This window comes from Capricornis sumatraensis, chromosome 3, assembly GCF_032405125.1.
Source record: "Capricornis sumatraensis isolate serow.1 chromosome 3, serow.2, whole genome shotgun sequence".
NCBI classification, from domain to species: Eukaryota; Metazoa; Chordata; class Mammalia; order Artiodactyla; family Bovidae; genus Capricornis; species Capricornis sumatraensis.
In genome coordinates this window covers 151,022,807-151,042,910 of record NC_091071.1, presented here as the reverse complement: position 1 = coordinate 151,042,910, position 20,104 = coordinate 151,022,807, and the positions used below count along the sequence as shown (strand labels likewise).

At 36.8% G+C, this 20,104-nt stretch overlaps 1 protein-coding gene across 1 annotated transcript in view; it reads left to right on the top strand.

Moving 5' to 3' along the window:
- Positions 1-20,104, top strand: part of USP37 (ubiquitin specific peptidase 37) — a 77,211-nt gene that overhangs the window by 42,383 nt on the left and 14,724 nt on the right. The window contains exons 11-17 of the mRNA XM_068968142.1: positions 522-712; positions 2,182-2,299; positions 3,494-3,573; positions 6,849-7,013; positions 8,475-8,540; positions 11,274-11,415; positions 13,412-13,667. Coding sequence (XP_068824243.1) covers positions 522-712; positions 2,182-2,299; positions 3,494-3,573; positions 6,849-7,013; positions 8,475-8,540; positions 11,274-11,415; positions 13,412-13,667 — 1,018 coding nt within the window. The remainder of the gene's footprint in view (positions 1-521; positions 713-2,181; positions 2,300-3,493; positions 3,574-6,848; positions 7,014-8,474; positions 8,541-11,273; positions 11,416-13,411; positions 13,668-20,104) is intronic.

Below are 20,104 nucleotides of genomic sequence, written 5' to 3'. Positions count from 1 at the left end.
GGCATGTGGGATCTTAGTTCCCCAGGCCAGGGATTGAACCAATCTCCCCTGTATTGGCAGGTAGATTCTTAACCCCGGGATCACCAAGGAAATCCCAATTTTATTTTAAAATGAGATTTGTATACATGTGTTCATTACAGGTTGGAGGACTTCCAGTAAGGTTCAATATGACTCTGTGTATTTTATCATTTTAATAATAATGATGTAATTTGCCCCATTGTAGGACCTTAGACTATTTTAGTTACAAAGGCCATTTTAGAAAAATCACTCTTTTTGAAAACAAATGAAGGAATGATTCGCTTATTAGTCATGCTAATCTAACTTATAGTTAGGAACATAAAATCTGTCATTTGTTGTCATTTTTCACAAAATATGTACCCTAAAGCACTAGAGTAAATCTGACCTTTTTCCACATATGTTACTGACTTCCAAGTGCTTTAGTTTTATAGATCACAATGTTACTAACCTATTATTGTAGCAAGAAATGGTTTGATCTGATTAAGGATATTATACCTTCTTAGGATGCTCACGAATTTTTAAGTCAGTGCTTAGACCAGCTGAAAGAAGATATGGAAAAATTAAATAAAACTTGGAAGATTGAACCTGTTCCTGGAGAAGAAAATTCACCAGATATTTCAGCTACTAGAGTATATACTTGCCCTGTTATTACTAATTTGGAGTTTGAAGTTCAGCACTCCATCATCTGTAAAGTGTAAGTAATCTCTTAAAAAAAAAAAAAACACATCTTTTCCCTTTTAATTCTTCATGGCAAGTGACTAAAACTCTTCTCTGAGAGTGTTAGTTGCTCAGTCGTGTCCTACTCTTTGCGACCCCATGGACTGGGACTGTAGCCCTCTAGACTTCTCTGTCCAAACTCTTTTAGAAGAGTGTAATTCTTCATTCCTGTGTCATGGGTAAACATGAATATAAATATCTTTGTTCATTATCTCTATTCTCTATGAAAATGTGTGATGGGGTGAGAACTAAAGCGAACTTAAATAGTTTGTTAAATGCTTTAGTGCTGACTGACTGGTTAATTTTGCTCTACTTTTTGTGTGTGCCCATGCCCTGAAAAGACCCCCTCCTATTTGTTGTTTATTTTGTTGAACCAAACTGTTTTTATTAAAAATGTGTTATATATAAAATACTTTAAAATATAAATTATTTTTAATTTTTGCAATGCTTTTTAATCTTGTTTATATATGGGGGTTTCCCTGGTGGCTCAGTCAATAAAGAATCCACCTGCAATGCAAGAGATGTGGGTTCAGTCCCTCCAGATCCCCTGGAGGAGGGCATGGCAACCCACTGTAGTATTCTTGCCTAGAAAATCCCATGGACAGAGGAGCCTGGTGGGCTACAGTCCATAGGGTCGCAAAGAGTCGGACACGACTGAAGCAACTGAACACGCATGCACAGTTCCAAGACCTGAACTAGAGAGCCAGTGGAGTAAGTACCAATCCCAGAATAGGAGACTACTGATGTCCAGCTCAAGTAGATAGGCAGAGAGAGCAAATTCTCTCTTTCTGTTTATATTAATTATTTTAAAAATAATTTTATTTATTTATTTTTGACTGTGCTCAGTCTTCATTGCTACACAGACTTTTTTGTAATTGTGGAGAGCAGGGATTACTATCCAGTTGTGATGCATGGGCTTCTCATTGCAGTGATTTCTCTTGTTGTGGAGCATGAGCTGTAGAGTGTGTGGGCTTCAGTAGCTGGGGCATGAGAACTGAAGTCATTGTGGCTCTCGGGCTCTAGAGCACAGGCTCAGTAGTTGGGGCACACTGGCTTAGGGGCATGTGGGGTTTGGGAAAATAAAAAAATCTAAAATTCAGCATTTATCTCTCATGCCTGCATACACTTGCTCAGTCACTTTAATCATGTCTGACTCTTTGTGATCCTGTGGACTGTAGCCACCAGGCTCCTCTGCCCATGGGATTCTCTGGGCAAGAATACTGGAGTGGGTTGCTGTGCCCTCCTCTAGGGGATCTTCCCAACGCAGTCTCTTATGTCTCCTGCATTGGCAAGTAGGTTCTTTACCACTAGCACCACACTTTAAGCCCCTTCTCAAGCCTAGTCATAAGAAATTCTTTGGGGGAACAGTGTTTCTGAAGTATACTTTTATTTAGTATTGCAGTTAGGCTTCTGAATTCTTACATTTATCTTCTTTTATTCTTGCAGATGTGGAGAGATTATTCCCAAAAGAGAACAGTTCAATGACCTCTCCATTGACCTTCCTCGAAGGAAAAAGCCACTCCCTCCTCGTTCAATTCAAGATTCCCTTGATCTTTTCTTTAGAGTAAATACTGTCTTTTGGTATTTTCACATAACTAAATTTTATATATCATAGATAATTGTATTTGAAGTTGCTTTCTTTAAGGCAGAGTTTGACAAAACACTTGCAGGGGAAACAAATGAGAAATATTTATAAATAGTATTTTTAAAAGCTTAATAGATACAGTTGTTAACTGACTGTAGAAGAAAATTCATTGCTCAAGTGGATTATACATCTAACTCAACAGCAAGTGTTTTAGGCAGCCTTGAAACAAATAATACGGAGAGATACATGCTAAATTTGGGTAATGCAAATCAAAATTGGAGGCACTGAGTTAGTATACTAAGATCTGAGGAATGAAAAAATACTCTGCTTTTCTTTAGGTTATATGTGCCTTGTTAGAAACAGAAAGGGGGAGTCATGTTTGTTTTAGAGCTGTAGAGCTATAGATAAATATTTGCATATGTGATTCACTGCCATAGATATTCTGAAATTTTCTGGGACATAATTGAACTGTTGGGTAGTAGTCCTTATAATTGATGGAAATGTGCCAGGATCACCTTTAGTCTATATACTAGTGGTTCTTGTTTTGTTGTACTGAATAGGCAAGGTTATCACTCTGAGATTCAAAAACAAAAAAAACTCTGTTCTTGAAATGATGAAAATTCAGCTCCACTCAGAGATAAATACTCTGCTTCTCTTTTTTTTAATCATTCCTTACTATTCCTTTTGTTATCATAGAATTTGAAGCTTTTTCTGTGTATCTTTACCCCCATTTTTTAAGGATATCTTGTTTCAGTTTTCTCTAGGTAATGATATCTGCCCCAAACTGGTCCTTTTAGAGCAGTTGTTCTTAGGGGCTGTCACCAGAAAATTGAGTTCCATTATAAGAAAGGGGTAGAGTTACACGTAACAGACCAGGAACTCCGCCTAACCTTGAAGGTGATCTTATCTCTGCTATGGCCAAATGTTAAAATCTGGATATTCTCTTAGCAGTGATTCTTGTGTATCCATGGGGAAAAGGTATCCATCGGAAATCTGCTACTGTGGTTACTATCATAAATCGAGCTGTTTCCATGGTTAAAAAAAGGAAATTATAAGTTGTGAAACAGGGCATATGTTACATTATATTTTGAGGATTAGGTCTTAATTTAGTAAGGCTTGTGATTCTGGACACAAAATTTAAACTGGAATTTTTCCCCCTTGTCTTTTTAACAGGCAGAAGAACTTGAGTATTCCTGTGAGAAATGTGGTGGAAAATGTGCTCTTGTCAGGCACAAATTTAACAGGCTACCCAGGTAAGATTAATTGTCTCTTCATTTTTTCTTCTTTAAAGTACTGAAAAATATTAGTGCATAAGTGAGGCTTATCAGATGGATTGGTAAAGAAGGTTAGCAAAGCTAAGACATGAAGAGGATAGAGAATGGAAAGCTAGAATTCCCTTGTATAAGAAAGGAAGAGAATTTGGAATGTTGAAAAAGAGGGAACCTGAGAGCCCCAAGAAGTTGGCAGCAAGAGGATGAGGCTGATGAGATTTTGGAATAATGACAGAAATGAGATAGTAAAGTAAAATTTTAATTCAATATGTGTAACACTCAGTTAAAATCTGTCATGCTGTAATTTCCCTCTCTTAACCCCAGGCCTTCAATAAAAATATGCTACAGACACATACACATGTGCGTGTGAAAATAAAAGTAATTTTTTTTGCAATTTGTGCTTTCTTTTTTTTCAGAGGGTAAGTTGGTAAGTTTGGCGGAGTTCCTGGTCTGTTAGGTATAACTCTACCCCTTTCTTATAATGGAACTCAATCTTCTGGTGACAGCCCACTAAGAACAACTGCTCTAAAAGGACCAAAGTTTGGGGCAGATATCATTACCTAGAGAAAACTGAAACAAAAAATCCTTAAGAAATAGGGGTAAAGATCCACAGGAAAAGCTTCAAGAGATTTTGAAGCTTTTTGAAATTCAAGAATTCTGAATTAGGAAGGAAATTAATTTATATTGTATTAATCTGTACAAACAAACATAAAGCCAAACTAGTTTAAAAATATATCATATGATTGTAGAACAGCTTTCAGTTCTTTCCAAGAACAGATCTTAACCACAAACAAGATTATTATTAACATTATTTATGTGGCACTTTGCCTTCAGAGTGCCTTACTTTCTTTTAGAAGCTTCACTTTTCTATGAGTGAATGTGGAGTTTCTGGAACCAGCCCCTAGGGACTAGTTCTTATACATTCTGTATCTGTGCCTTTCTAGAAAATGAATTTCTTTTAAAGAAATGGCTTTCTAAATCATAGCAGTATTATGTTGACCATAGTCTGTCTTTTTTTCCTTAAGAGACTTATTCTTTCCTATTTGTGAGTGTTTTAAGGCAAGAGAACGTTAGTCACTCAGTCATGTCTGAATCTCTGTGACCCTGTAGACTGTAGCCTGCCAGGCTCCTCTGTCCATGAAATTCTCCAGGCAAGAATGCTGGAGGGGGTAGCCATTCCCTTCTTCAGGGAATCTTCCCAACCCAGGGATTGAACCTGCGTCTCCCGCATTGCAGGCAACTCTTTACTGTCTGAGTCACCAGGGAAGCCCAAGCCATCAGGGAAGGCAAGAGAGTCAGGGGAATAAATCTTAAAAAGGATTGATTGTTACTAGCTGTCACTAAGGAAATCAGTCAAGCCTTTGTGTCATAAATCCTAATTACTGGACTTGCTCTATTTTTGTTCATTTCAGTATTAAATCAGTCTGTTTTATTCTTGAAGGCCCTGATATCGTTATCAAATCTGTTCATTTGTAGTCCACGTCAGCTTTACAGATGAGTGATAATTTGACTGTTTTATATTACCCTTTATTTTGGTGGGATCATTTGAAAGTTTAGTCAAATATTTGACATTTGACATTCATCTTAGTCTCTTCACATCAGTTGGATTCTTGTACTCTCTCAAGTTGTGAGTTTGAAGGCTATGAATTCTTGCATACTTTTTAACAGAAATACAGTCAGTAACTTCAGTTTACAGATTTTTGACTTTGTTGTTTCTTTGGTGAAGGTATATACAGTAAGAAAGGAAACAGTTTTCCATAAACATTATTCCCATAGGTGTTCTGAAATTCAATTTTTAAAGTATTCTTGTGGGCTGTGAAATATGTTTAGTCCGTTAAACAGTGATTATATTCTTTATTAGAGGTAAAATTGTTACTACAGTAGTAATTTTAAAAACACCACGGAGCTAAAAGCCTTTTCAGATCCACAAACCAGACTGGGCATGTACATCTTATAGAACTTTTTTTGAATGTGGAGAAAACTTTTTCTTTCTCTCTTTTCTTTAGAGAAGAGATAAGAATAGTTCTCATCAAAAGGCATCTTAAAAAATTTTTCACTGTCAAATATAAGGGCTGTTTAACACTTAAATTACCATCTATGGTTATATAGTAGTAATGTTAGTCACTCAATTGTGTCTGACTCTTTGCGATCCCACGGACTGTAGCCTGCCAGGCTCCTATGTCCATGGGATTCTCCAGGCAAGAATACTGAAGTGGACTGCCATTCCCTTCTCCAGGGAATCTTCTTGACCCAGGGATCAAACCCAGGTCTCCTGTGTTGCAGGCAGATTCTTTACCATTTGAGCTATAGGGTAGACCCTTATGGTTATATGACACCCATTTTTTTTACAAACTATATAACACTGAAATAAATAATTTAAGGATTTGACCCAGTATCAATACAGTATTTTAAAATTCAGTTTTCTTGTCTGATATGTTTTGGTTTAAAAGATGCTTGCTCCTTGGAAGAGAAGTTATGACCAACCTAGACAGCATATTAAAAAGCAGAGACATTACTTTGCCAACAAAGGTCTGTCTAGTCAAAGCTATGGTTTTTCCAGTGGTTATGTATGGATGTGAGAGTTGGACTATAAAGCACTAAAGAATTGATGCTTTTGAACTGAGATGTTGGAGAAGACTCTTGAGAGTCCCTTGAACTCCAAGCAGATCCAACCAGTACATCCTAAAGGAAATCAGTCCTGAATATTCATTGGAAGGACTGGCGCTGAAGCTGAAACTCCAATACTTTGGCCACCTGATGCATAGAACTGACTCATTTGAAAAGACCCTGATGCTGGGAAAGATTGAAGGCAGGAGGAGAAGGGGACAACAGAGGATGAGACAGCTGGATGGCATCACCGACTCAATGGACATGAGTTTGAGTAAACTCCAGGGGTTGGTGATGTACGGGGAAGCCTGGCGTGCTGCAGTCCATGGGGTCGCAAAGAGTCGGACACGACTGAGGGACTGAACTGAACTGATGTTTTGTTTTTTTTCTAGTAACATTATTTTACCTAAACCTCTCAATTAATAAACTACCCAGTGCCTGTGTTTTATTTTTATTTGTGTTCTTAGTATCTAGCACAATGCCCAGCACATGGCAGGTATTCAGTAAATGTTCCTTGACAGATCTTTAGTTTGGCCTATTGTAGTCTTCAAATCAAAAGCTGTCTAACACAGTTAAGTGATCTCCTCTTAGCTGTAAAAGAGTTACCTGTTATATTCGAACTAGTAGTGTCATCATCTTCTGTTTTTCAGAATCCTCATACTTCATTTGAAACGATACAGCTTCAATGTTGCTCTCTCACTTAACAACAAGATTGGGCAGCAAGTCATCATTCCAAGATACCTGACCCTCTCATCTCATTGCACTGAAAATACGAAACCACCCTTTAACCTTGGTTGGAGTGCACAGATGGCAGTGTAAGTCCTTGAGAATTTCTTTCCCTTTTGAAGTAGAAAGACTTTCACTATCTGATCAGAAGAATAACTGAATTAGATAACACGACTCCAGGTAAAATCATACCAAGAAGATTTTAATTTTGCTTTATTTGAGGATTCTGTGCTAAATTACTTTGTGATTTAAGTAATTGAAAAAATGCTTTAATAACAATTTTCAATGCGCATTAATTGCCTTTCATAATAAATTACTTTTTAGGGAAGTACTCCTTACTCTTTTAGATCACTGGAAGACAGTTTTATACATTTGAGGAATACAAACCAAATTTGCATGGTCTTAAGAGTCCCCTGAACACTAAAATTACCAATTCCTGTGTTTCTTGCCTAGAAGTTCTGTTTCAGCAAATCTGATATAGGACTGGGGAATCAGTATTTTTAATGAATGTCTTTGCTGACTCTTTGAAGTATGCAAACTTGAGAAACAGTATATTAAATATTATGCTGGGACCTTTAAAATAGATTGTGTCTCCATAAAAGTATTATTACCAGTTTGAGCAAAGAACTTCAGTGGTGCCTCAGAATTTTTCCATGAGAAAAGAAGTAACTTTTTATTTTATCATCATGAATCCTAGGAAAACCTTAAGATTTCTTAAGATGTTGCTTTTGCCTCTGCATACTTGCATTACTTTGAGCCATATGTTGTAGTTCCATTTTATACTTACACACTAAGTGATAAACATTTGCTAAAATGAATTGATGAAGTTTTGTAAAAATTATTTCCCTTTTGGATTAATATTTGAAATATATTCTACATCATATAGGTTTACACTGAACGCCTCCCTGAGTCAATAACATGTTCCCAGAGAGTCAGTGTTTCTGGATATTCTCTTATGGCCTTTCTTTAGAATGGATATCTTTGCTTGATGCAAACTGCCCTCTACTGGTAGAGCTGGTACTCTTTCTGGAAATATTACCATTTCATACCAGTAGACAAGGCTCTTCATGATCACAGGCCTGAAACTGGGCGCTCTGACTGTACAATTTAATACCTTTGAGACTTTGGACAAATTCCTTGACCTGTCTGAAGGGAAAATAACAGTAGTTGTGAACTTTAAATGAGGTAATATGTATGAATTCTTATAGTGCCTAACATCTAGTAAGTCCTCAATAAATGAGAGCTGTTACTATTTTATTGCTTAAAAGAACTGAGACAAAGAGAATTTCCCAAGTTGTTCTTTTTCCTGTTGTATCAGTATTTGACTTCATTTCCAATATTATTTATTTAGATCATTAGATAAGGCAAAACCTAGAGAAAGTATTTTGTTTTCTCTTTTGGCCTCTATTATTAGTTGAAAAGTATAGTTGTTTGCTTTTCAAGAGGATATATAAGGGACTGTAATACAGGATAATTCATTTTATAAGTTAAGTGTATATTTTTTTAGTAATGTAATTATATACATTATATATTTTCTAATTTTCTGATAGTTCTAGACCATTGAAAGCCTCTCAAATGGTGAATTCCTGCATCACCAGCCCTTCTACACCTTCAAAGTGAGTTATATTTCTTGTGTACCCAAAATTTGTATTTTTAAGGATTTGGCTTACCCTAATTTCCAGGATTATCCCCTCCCCTTTTCATATTGTTTCTCTTTTTGCATGATAACTGCTCTGCATTACTATATTTTGGAATTTTCCTAAATCTGCTTTGAACTGTAATTAGGGTATATCAAGTTTTAACACTGAAGCAAGTTCTGATGATCCTCTCAAAATTTTGCTTTAAAACTTCTTAGATCATCTTTTGTATGTAATATTTCCATCCTACAACTCTAGAAATGACGGATGACAAGGAATTTTTAGGATTGAAGGGTTAAAGTAACCCTTACTGGTATAAAAAGCACCATTCTTCAAATACACGCATGGAGATCTCAAAATATCTTTTCACCTGTTGCTAACTAGTGTGGGACTTCTTATCTTAGACACTGAACTGGAGCCATTCTGAAAAGGGACAGGAAAACAAATACATGCTAGAATGTAGCTATTCTACAAATATTTTATATATTTTTGCTTCAGACCAGAAGTTTGTCCAAGAAGGAGACAAATCTATTTTTTTTAATATACCTCCTCGATGATTTGACTAGAATTACAGTTCCTGATTAGACATTTCTAAATGACTTGGTTGTCATTTGACTTTAAAACTAATTTTTCTAAAGATTTGATGTCCCAAAGTACTTTTAGAAAAGAGACACTTTTGTTGTTTAAGGGCTTTTGGGGTGCTTATATAACCATAAAATGACATTTGGGAACTGCTGTTTTCTTTTCCTCCTGTTAATTATTTTTCAGTGCAATTAGAACCAGATGACTAACTGACTAGAAATCTGAAATGGTACCGATATGAATACTCTTGCCCGTTCTCAAGATACAAATGAGCAATACCACTTGGCTGCTTAGAAAGTGAGCAAGTGATGCCTTTACAGGATGAATATTTTTCCTTACTACAGGCAAGCTGCCTTCTGTGAATATAGTAACTATTAATGGAATGCACTCTTTATGTACCAAATCACTATAGTTTCAAGAAAGAGATGGTTTCATTGGGCATCATTATACTTGGCATGGTCAATCTGTTCTCCAGGGTCTTACTGGTATGAGAATTTGAGAGATGGTCAATAAAGATGACTAGGCCCTAGAAGACCTGTCATGCCGATCAAACTTAAAAGAGGCTGAATTATGAACCAAAATACCATTGGTTCTTCTGTAATATTCTTTGTCACATTTGACCCTGGTATATTAGTAGCCAGGTGTCACCCTCCTTCAGCAAAGTATTTACATAGATAAATAAATAAATGGTATGTTCAGTTTTGCTTGGTGAGCATGGAATCAGAAATGAAGAATTAAGATGGCTAATTGGCTTTTTCGAAGTTATATTAAAAACTCTTTTTAAATACATATTGGGAGGCTATTCAAGTGTTCAGGCTGAAATGCAGTGATACCCTGACTGCTCTCAGCCAAAGACCATGGTTGGGCTTATCGCTGACCACTTGCCTCTTTTCTTTGATCTACATTGCTACACATCCTCCTGGTTTCCACTGTGGCCTCTTATTTCTTGATGCCATCATTCTATATGTTTATTTATAGTTTTCACATTTAGATTATTGCATTTTCTAACTTCCATTTGACATTTTTTTTTAGTATAGCATATGAATTTATGTTAACCTTCATCAAAGAAAGTTTGTGCTTTTTTACCTTTACCACTTTTTCCTTTAGTTTATTTTTGGCTCACTTAGAAGACAACACAGTAACACCTTACTTATCTAGTATCATTGAAAAATAATATTTCATATTCCAAATAAATGAATTTTTATATGATTGAAGCTTGCCTTTTAAAACATTGCCTTTTTAATTTTAATCTTTAAAATGTTTTAACCATTTTAGATGGTTATATCTCTGTAACCTTGTAGAATTCCTTATATTATTAAATGAAACACACTGACGATAATTTAAATATATTGTAATGACTTAGAACCAGCATTGTAAGTATCCATTATTACACTGTGTTTTAATATGGTAATGCCCTCAGAGGCTTTAATTCTTATGAGACAGTTTGCCTTTACATTAAATTACTTTATAGTTCTTTATTGTCCTTTTGGTGGTTATTCTCTCTCATTTCTTAGCTCTCATTTCTTGATGAACTTGCTACATTATTTTATTCACCTTTTCCTGGGGAAGAAGGGTCCCTGTCTAAACAGTAAAGTTCATGAGCTTAGAAACTACTGCCTTCCTCAGAAGCCTTTTTTTTTTTAACCTTTTGAGTCTCTGTGTTCTAGAAGGTAGAGGTTGCCAGAAGTTGGACGTGCATATAAATGGATAAGTGGAATGTTACTGTTAATTTAAAGAGCAAAAGTTAGTCCTCATACACTCTGTTGTCAAAAACATATATTCATTGCTATGTCTGCATGCATTCAGTAGAGTACTTGCTTTATAAAGACAGTAACAAACTTCTTTGGAGTTGATCATTAAAAGAAAAAAGGCACAAAGTGATTGGTTTACTGATAATATAAAATAACATAAGAGTTGTCTGATTTTCAAAGCATGGTTCTTTTGGAGTAGGGCAAAGGTAATGCTTAAATATACCTCTTTTGATATTTTTTTTCCCTCTGTTAAATCATTCTCCATAATGGAAAAACCTTGTTTTATTTTGATATTTATACTTCAAAGAAATAACAAGGACAGATATTTACTTATCACTTACATAGACTTGTCTGTTTGTTTGTTTCTCTTAAATAATAGGAATTTCTCCTTCAAATCCAAGACCTCTTTGGCTTTATGCCTTGATTCAGACAGTGAAGATGAGCTTAAACGCTCTGTGGCCCTTACCCAGAGGCTTTGTGAAATGTCAGGCAGTGAACAGCAGCAGGAGGAGCTGGAAAAGGTAAGTGGTTTCTTATCAAAATATCTTGACTGTAGAAACAAATGCCTTTCATAAGCAACATCGGCAGATTAAATACATACAATAGATCGTAAGCTTAATGCACTTGTTCAAACAATTTTAAGAGTATGCTGTTTGTAGCTACAAAACTTGTGTGTTTAAACGTGAATTGAGGCTTTTTTTTAATTGAGGTATAATTGACATAAAACATGAGATTAATTTCAACTGTATAACATGATATATTTGTGTATATTTATTGCAAAATGATCACCACAAGAAATCTATTTAACATTATGACTATACCTAGTTACCAAAAAAATTTTTTTTCTAGTGAGTGAGGACTTTTCAGATGTACTTAGCAACTTTCAAATATGCAATGCAATATTATTAACTGTAAATTACATCCCCATGACTTATTTTATAACTGGAAATTTGTACTTTTTTGCCCCGTCACTGATTTCATTGCCTCTCTAGTCCTCACCTCTGGCAGCCACCGTCTGTTCTCTGTATCTGTGAGCTTAGTTTTTTTGTTTGTTTTTTTTAGATTATATATGTAAGTGAAATCATACAGTATTTATCTTTCTCTCCCTCAGGGTCCTTCAGTGATGTCACAAATGGCAAAATTTCATAGTTTTTTCATGGTTGAATAATGTACCATCGTGTGTGTGCGCGAGCATTTATACACACACTCATTTCACATCTTCTTTATCCATTCATCCATCAGTAGAAACTTAGGTTGCTTCCAAGATTGATACTTTAAGAAATGAAAGTGGTTGTAAATAAATAGCTTCCTCCTATTAATATTAATCTTCAGAGCTACTTTTACATTGCTGTGTGTGCTTAATCACTCAGTCATGTGCAACTCTTTGCGACCCCTTGGACTGTAGCCTGCCTGGCTCCTCTGTCCATGGGGAATCTCCAGGCAAGAATACTGGAGTGGGTTGCCATGCCCTCCTCCAGGGGATCTTAGACCCAAGGATTGAACCCAGGTCTCCCACATTACAGGTAGATTCTTTACCATCTGAGCCACCAGGTCCTCAAATAATTACTTGGATTATTTTGATACTAATTATTAATATGAGGGAACCATAGTAAATATTTTACATCAACAGGCCAACTAGGTAATCTAAAAGTTTGATGGGTGTGAAGGCACAACTTACAGCATCTTCAGTCTTGACACACAATAATGATAATTAACGTTTTTGAAGATACAAGCTTTTTTAGGAGTTTGCATCATCTCATGAAACTGATTTTAAACCTCATTTCACTAAAATAACAATTATTTCAGTAGTTATTTTTTGTTCAGACTGTTTCCTGTCTAAAGTTAGAGGTAGTTTGTGGTTGCTGACCTTGAGTGAGAAATGACAAAGTGAAAAATTCTCCCAGAAATCAGAGAAATTTATTCATAAAATAACTTATAAATATTTATAAAATCTTGATAGTTTTTATTCTTTTCATCTATTCAAAAAAGAATGAGAGCTACCCACATTCTAAAAAGAATGTTAGGTATAGCGACATAATATTTACAGTGTGATCCATGTATATCTGAAAAAAATATACCAAAAACACTTACATATCTCTGAGTGGTGGATTTTGAATGAGTTTATTTTATTATTTTTATGTATTTTCCAAATGTATACAAAGAGTGTACTTAACATTTATTATAATCAAGCAAGTAAACATGTATCTTTATATGTAGTCAATACATAAAGAATTAAAAGAAAATTAGGCTTTCCAGTGACTTTATTTATTCGTTATTAGTTGTTAACCCAAAATGTCAAAGAAAGGAAACTTTGGCAATTCCCTGGCAGATGAGTGGTTAGGTTTCCACGCTTCCACTACAGAGGACATGGAACTAAGATCCCACATGCCACATGGCACAGCCAGAAAAAGAGAAAGGAAAGGAAACTTTTTAGAAATAAAACATATCACTTTAAACTCTAAGATTGCTGTATTTATAGGCATTCTGTTTTCTTCTAAAAGCAGTTCTATTCTTTAGGATTCAAAATCATGCAGAATAGAACCTGATAAATCTGAATTGGAAAACTCGGGATTTGACGGAATGAGTGAAGAGGAACTGCTAGCAGCTGTTTTAGAGATAAGTAAAAGAGAAGCCTCACCATCTCTCAGTCATGAAGATGATGATAAACCAACCAGCAGCCCTGATACTGGATTTGCAGAAGATGATATTCAAGAAATGCCTGAAAATCCAGACTCTGTGGAAACTGAGAAGCCGAAGACAATCACAGAGCCCGGTAGGTTTAAAGATAAACATCTGTTAAATAAGACACAGCTGTCTTAAAAGTTTTATAATATAATAACAAATGACTTCTACATAATGGGAGACGAGATAGATCTGTATAATAGAGCTATAATATTTTTGTGCTCTTTCTCTTCTTTTTCTAACAGAAATGAGAAGTGAATATTGTGAGTTAGTGTCAGAGGCTAGTGGTACAGTATTCCTTGTCCCTTTAGGTGTCAGTTCGGATCAGTTTAGTTACTCAGTCGTGTCCGACTCTTTGCAACCCCATTAACCGCAGCATGCCAGGCCTCCCTGTCCATCACCAATTCCCGGAATCCACCCAAACCCATGTCCATTGAGTCAGTGATACCATCCAACCATCTCATCCTCTGTCATCCCCTTCTCCTTCTGCCTTCAGTCTTTCCCAGCATCAGGGTCTTTTCAAATGAGTCAGCTCTTTGTATCAGGTGGCCAAAGTATTGGAGTTGCAGCTTCAAAATCAGTCCTACCAATGAACACCCAGGACTGATCTCCTTTAGGATGGACTAGTTGGATCTCCTTGCAGTCCAAGGGACTCTCAAGAGTCTTCTCCAACACCACAGTTCAAAAGCATCAATTCTTCGGTGCTCAGTTTTCTTTATAGTCCAACTCTCACATCCATACATGACCACTGGAAAAACCATAGCCTTGACTAGGCGGACCTTAGTCGGCAAAGTAATGTCTCTGCTTTTTAATATGCTATCTAGGTTGGTCATAACTTTGCTTCCAAGGAGTAAATGTCTCTTAATTTCATGGCTGCAGTCACCATCTGCAGCCAGTGATTTTGGAGCCCAAGAAAATAAAGTCAGCCACTATTTCCACTGTTTCCCCATCTATTTGCCATGAAGTGATGGGACTGGATGCCATGATCTTCGTTTTCTGAATGTTGAGCTTTAAGCCAACTTTTTCACTCTCCTCTTTCACTTTCATCAGGAGGCTCTTTAGTTCTTCTTTGCTTTCTGCCATAAGGGTGATGTCGTCTGCTTATCTGAGGTTACTGATATTTCTCCCGGCAATCTTGATTCCAGCTTGTGTTTCTTCCAGTCCAGCGTTTCTCATGATGTACTCTGCATATACGTTAAATAAGCAGGGTGACAATATACAGTTTTGATGTGCTCCTTTTCCTATTTGGAACCAGTCTGTTGTTCCATGTCCAGTTCTGACTGTTGCTTCCTGACCTGCATACAGGTTTCTCAAGAGGTTTCCCATCTCTTTCAGAATTTTCCACAGTTTATTGTGATCCACACAGTCAAAGGCTTTGGCATAGTCAATAAGGCAGAAATAGATGTTTTTCTGTAACTCTCTTGCTTTTTCGATGATCCAGCGGATGTAGGTGTATATCAAAAGAAAAGTTGGTATTCCTGCATTTAATAATTGTGTCAATTTTTGGTCACTTTTTTCTTACCACTTCTCTCAGAAATTTGTGTAATTCTTTTCTTTATTTTTTCATATCTGAACGTATACCAAGTTTTAATGTGTAAATCAAGTTCTCCATTCTTCTTTGGGTTCATCCCTTTAAAACGGTAGAAAGACCACTGAACTAAGAGAGCAGGTCTTAGGTTCTGGTCTTAGCTCTACCACCTACTAGTTATAAATTTTTAAAAAAGTGATTTAACCCCTTGATAGCTATGAGACGTACTTCACGTGGTTGGAATAAAATGTTAAATAATACATACGTATTATGTTAAGTGCTATACAGATACAAATATTTTTGTGGTAATTATTACATTTTGTTGTTTCTCAAGTTGTCACTGCAAACAACAGAACTGAACCTCCTTGCCTTGCGCTATGGGTATCTTAAGATTTTTAAGTAAAAAATTTTTACTGCCTCTCCTTCTGGCTATGTCTGACTTTTTTCTGCTGGTGCTAAATACTAAGGATTTAGTATCTATATCTATATAGCTAGCTAATGTGTGTCAGTATGTCAAGCCTAGGATTTTGGAAGTGAAGACAATACTAGTGTATGATAGAACTATTTTTTTATTCTTGGGGTTGTTAGGGCCTTGTCAGTTTTGAATTTTATATACAACCAAAATAATTAGTATGCCTTCAATTTAACTGGAAACAAAAAGCTTATGATTTTTGTATATAGATGTTTCCTTTTTTTAACATTTTTTTACGAAGTCCCCTTCTCTTACTAAACTAACAATCACTGCCTTTGGAAGTGAATCGTAGATACTAGGCCATTTCATCAGTAAGGATTTCAGTATCACTGAAAGATAAGAACTCTTTTCAAAATAACATATCTTCCATATCATTATCATATGTTGAAAATTAATAATTCTAAGGAATGATCAAATATGATCAAACCCTCCATAAAGTTTTGTTGTTGTTGTTAATTTTTTATTTTTACTTTATTTTGCTTTACAATACTGTATTGGTTTTGCCATACATTGACATGAATCAGCCACGGGTTCCATAAGGTTTTTATTTTGAAAATTTCAGTCCGGAGAGAAATTGAAAAATAAAATACACACTTTTATACCCTTCACCTAGATTCATTAACATTTTGTCACTTTCTTTTTCCTCTCCCTTCCACACCGCCCCCATGTATATGTGTAGTTGTGCAACAGTTACCCCACAATTAGTGCTTTAAAACAGCTATTTTAATATGTCGTAATTCTACGATTGACTGGTCTTAGATGGTAGTTCTTCTGCTCCCTGTATTGTTGACTGGGCAGTAACATTCAAGATGGCTCACCTTGGCACCTTGGTGGTATTGGTGAGAAGGGTCAGCTGGGATGCCTAAATAGCCTCTCTGTTCTTCTGGTCCCCTTTCCCTGGCCTCTTCTCTTCCTCTTTTCCATCTCTTCATGTAATCTCAGGGACTCTCCCTTTCCATGTGGTCTCTTCAGTATGGTAGCCAAATGTCTTAAAGGATAGCTCAGGGCTCCCCAGAACACAAAAGGGGCATCTGCCAGGTCTTCTTAATGTATGAAGTGAAGTGAAGTCTCTCAGTCATGTCTGACTCTTTGTAAGCCCATGGACTGTAGTCTACCAGGCTTCTCCCTCCATGGGATTTTCTAGGCAAGAGTACTGGAGTGGGTTGCCATTTCCTTCTCCAGGGGATCTTCCTGACCCAAGGATTGAACCCAAGTCTCCTGCATTGCAGGCAGATCCTTTACCCTCTAAGCCACCAGGGAAGCCCTTAATGTATAGGCTCAAAATTAGGACAGAATCAGTTCTGTCACATTTTCTTAAAGCACTCACAGGATCTGCAAGTGTTCACTGTGAGTTGGACTACACAGAGTTAGAACACCTATATGCATGGTTCATTGGATGCCATCTTTGGAGAATGAGCATGCACACACTCTTCTTTTTTAATAGAACTATTTGAAATTGCAAGTATCATAATACTTTACCCTGAAACACTTCAACCTGACTGTACATGGAAATTTTCTTATGTAACAGTTAGCATACCTAAGAATGTTAAGAGTGATTCCATATATAGAGATCCCACATATACATTTTCCCATTTATCTGTAACGCATTTTTTACACTTTAAAAAAAAACTCAAACCCAAAGCTTACCCACTGCATTTGGTTGTTAGGTCCCTTTAGTCTCTAGTCAAGGCCAATTTTTCTTTGAAAAATTCCCATTATGAATTGTCCTACTATTCTTTAACAGCTGTTTTAGACTCCTCCCCACACCCCCGCCCCCACTCCATACCCTGAAACTTCAGAGCATGGAGATGGGATCGTTTTTCTCTTTGTTGCCCATTGCCAATTCCAACTGCTTGTCTCCTTTCATCCTAAAAAAAATCCCTGCTCGTTTGAAGCGTGTAAGTTCTGACTTTGCCATATTATCTCTTTCTATAGCTATCTTTTACCTTCCAGTCATTCCACTCCCATCAGCATTCTTAGGGCTCTCAGCATCCTCCTAAACGTCCCTATCAACCACCTGGTTTCTCAGTTCCAAAGAACTTTTCTTTTTCCCCATCTTAACAACTGATGAAACTCAAACCAGTAGTTCTCACAGTATGTCTCCAGGCCATCAGTACCATGTAGGAACTTGCTGGAAATGCCATTCTTGACCCCCACCCCACACCTAATGAATGAGAAACTCTGGATGGTGAGGCTCAGCATTCTCTCTTTTGATTCCAGTTGATTCTGATGCTAAAGTTTGAGAAGTACCTCCCTAGATTTTTGTCATCATCAGTAACTATCACCTTTGAAATACTAATTTCAAATATCTTTCTCTAACCCTTTTCTCCTCCTAGCTCAAGTAATGTCATTCTTTTATTCTTTTTATTTCCTGCCAAAAAATGTTCAAATTACCACACAGTTGCAGTCATTTCACATGTTAGCAAAGTAATGCTCAAAATTCTCCAAGCTAGGCTTCAATAGTACGTGAACTGAGAACTTCCAGATGTTCAAACTGGATTTAGAGACGGCAGAGGAACCAGAGATCAAATTGCCAACAACTGTTGAATCATAGAAAAAGCAAGAGAATTCCAGAAAAACATCTGCTTCATTGACTACGCTAAAGCCTTTGACTGTGGATGACAACAAACTGTGGAAAATTCTTAAAGAGATGAGAATACCAGACTACCTTACCTGCCTCCTGTGGAGCCTGTATGCATGCAGGTCAAGAAGCAGCAGTTAGAACCAGACATGGAACAACGGACTGGTTCCAAATTGAGGAGAGTACATCAAGGCTGTATTGTATATTGTCACCTTGCTTATTTAACTTCTATGCAGAGTACATCATGCGAAATGCCAGACTGGGTGAAGCACAAGCTAGAATCAAGATTGCCGGGAGAAATATCAATAACCTCAGATATGCAGGTGATAACACCCTTATGGCAGAAGGCAAAGAGGAGCTGAAGACCCTTGAAAGTGAAAGAGGAGAGTGAAAAAGTTGGCTTAAAACTCAACATTCAGATAACTAAGATCATGGCATCTGGTCCCATCTCTTCATAGCAAATAGACGGGGAAACAGTGGAAACAGTGACAGACTTTATTTTCTTGGGCTCCGAAATCACTGGCTGCAGATGGTGACTGCAGCCATGAAGTTTAAAAAATGCTTGCTCCTTGGAAGAAAAGCTATGACAAACCTAGATAGCATGTTGAAAAGCAGAGATACTACTTTGCCAAAACGGTCTGTGTAGTCAAAGGTATGGTTTTTCTACTAGTCATATATGGATGTGAGAGTTGGACCATAAGGAAGGCTGAATGCCAAAGAATTGATGCTTTTGAACTATCATGTTGGAGAAGACTCTTGAGAGTCCCTTGGACTGCAAGGAGATCCAGCCAGTCCATCCTAAAGGAAATCAGTCCTGAGTATTTACTGAAAGGACTGATGTTGAAGCTGCAACTCCAATACTTTGGCCACCTGATGCGAAGAGCTGACTTATTTGAAAAGACCCTGATGCTGGAAAAGATTGAACACAGGAGGAGAAGGGGACAACAGAAGATGAGATGGTTAGATGGCATCACTGACTAGTGACATGAGTTTGAGCAGACTCAGGGAGATGGTGAAGGACAAGGAAGCCTTGCATGCTGCAATCCATGAGGTCACAAAGAGCTCCAAGTCGTGTCACAAAGGACACGACTGAATGACTGAACAACAAAAACTTATTTCAACAATTACTTGATCTCATTAAGACTTCCAATCTGTTGTCTTCTACTTTTTGGCTCTTCATCACCTCCCTTTTATCACTTCCCTCTCCAGCCTATATGCCATAGTCTGATTCTCTTCTCTCTTGCCTCTGTTTGTTCCTCTGTTGCCTAATGAAATCCCATTTCCCAGCTCAACCATCTTTTTACTCCATATCTTCACCCAAGCAGCTAAAGATTGCTGGAGAAAAATCACACAACTGTGATGACTATACTTTCCTCAAATTCACAGCCACATTGTAACATGGGCATTAAATTCTACTTGTCACTTCTGTTATAGTTCCTTAGTAAATTTCTTTTCTTGGTCTCCATAATGTCTTAAATCCATAGTTCTCCTTCCACATATGATCTGGGCTCACAACTTAGCTGTAGATCTTTCAACGAAAATAGATGCAATCAGATGAAAGCTGTGCCTTCATCTTTGTTATGGAGGAAATGTCCTTATTCTTATTTAAGGCGGTCCCTTCATTCATTCATATCCAGGATCTCATCTACTTCTGCCTTCTAAAGACTGTCTTGAAATTATACTGTTATACTGTTTTTCTTATGCATTTTTCTAAATCACTCTGCTATTTTAAAGAATCTTATTTTGACCTTGTGTTTCCCTGTAGCTGTTGCCCCTTTTGTTTTCTCCCCTCCTGGAAAAATCCTTTGAAAGAGTCGTTTTACTCAATCTCTCTTTTTTCTTACCATCTCCCATTCTCTTGTCTATGCTCTCAAAATGGGCTTTTACCCCCACCACTCCACTAAAATGGTCTTTATCAAGTTTATAGTAGCAATATTTCATAAAATC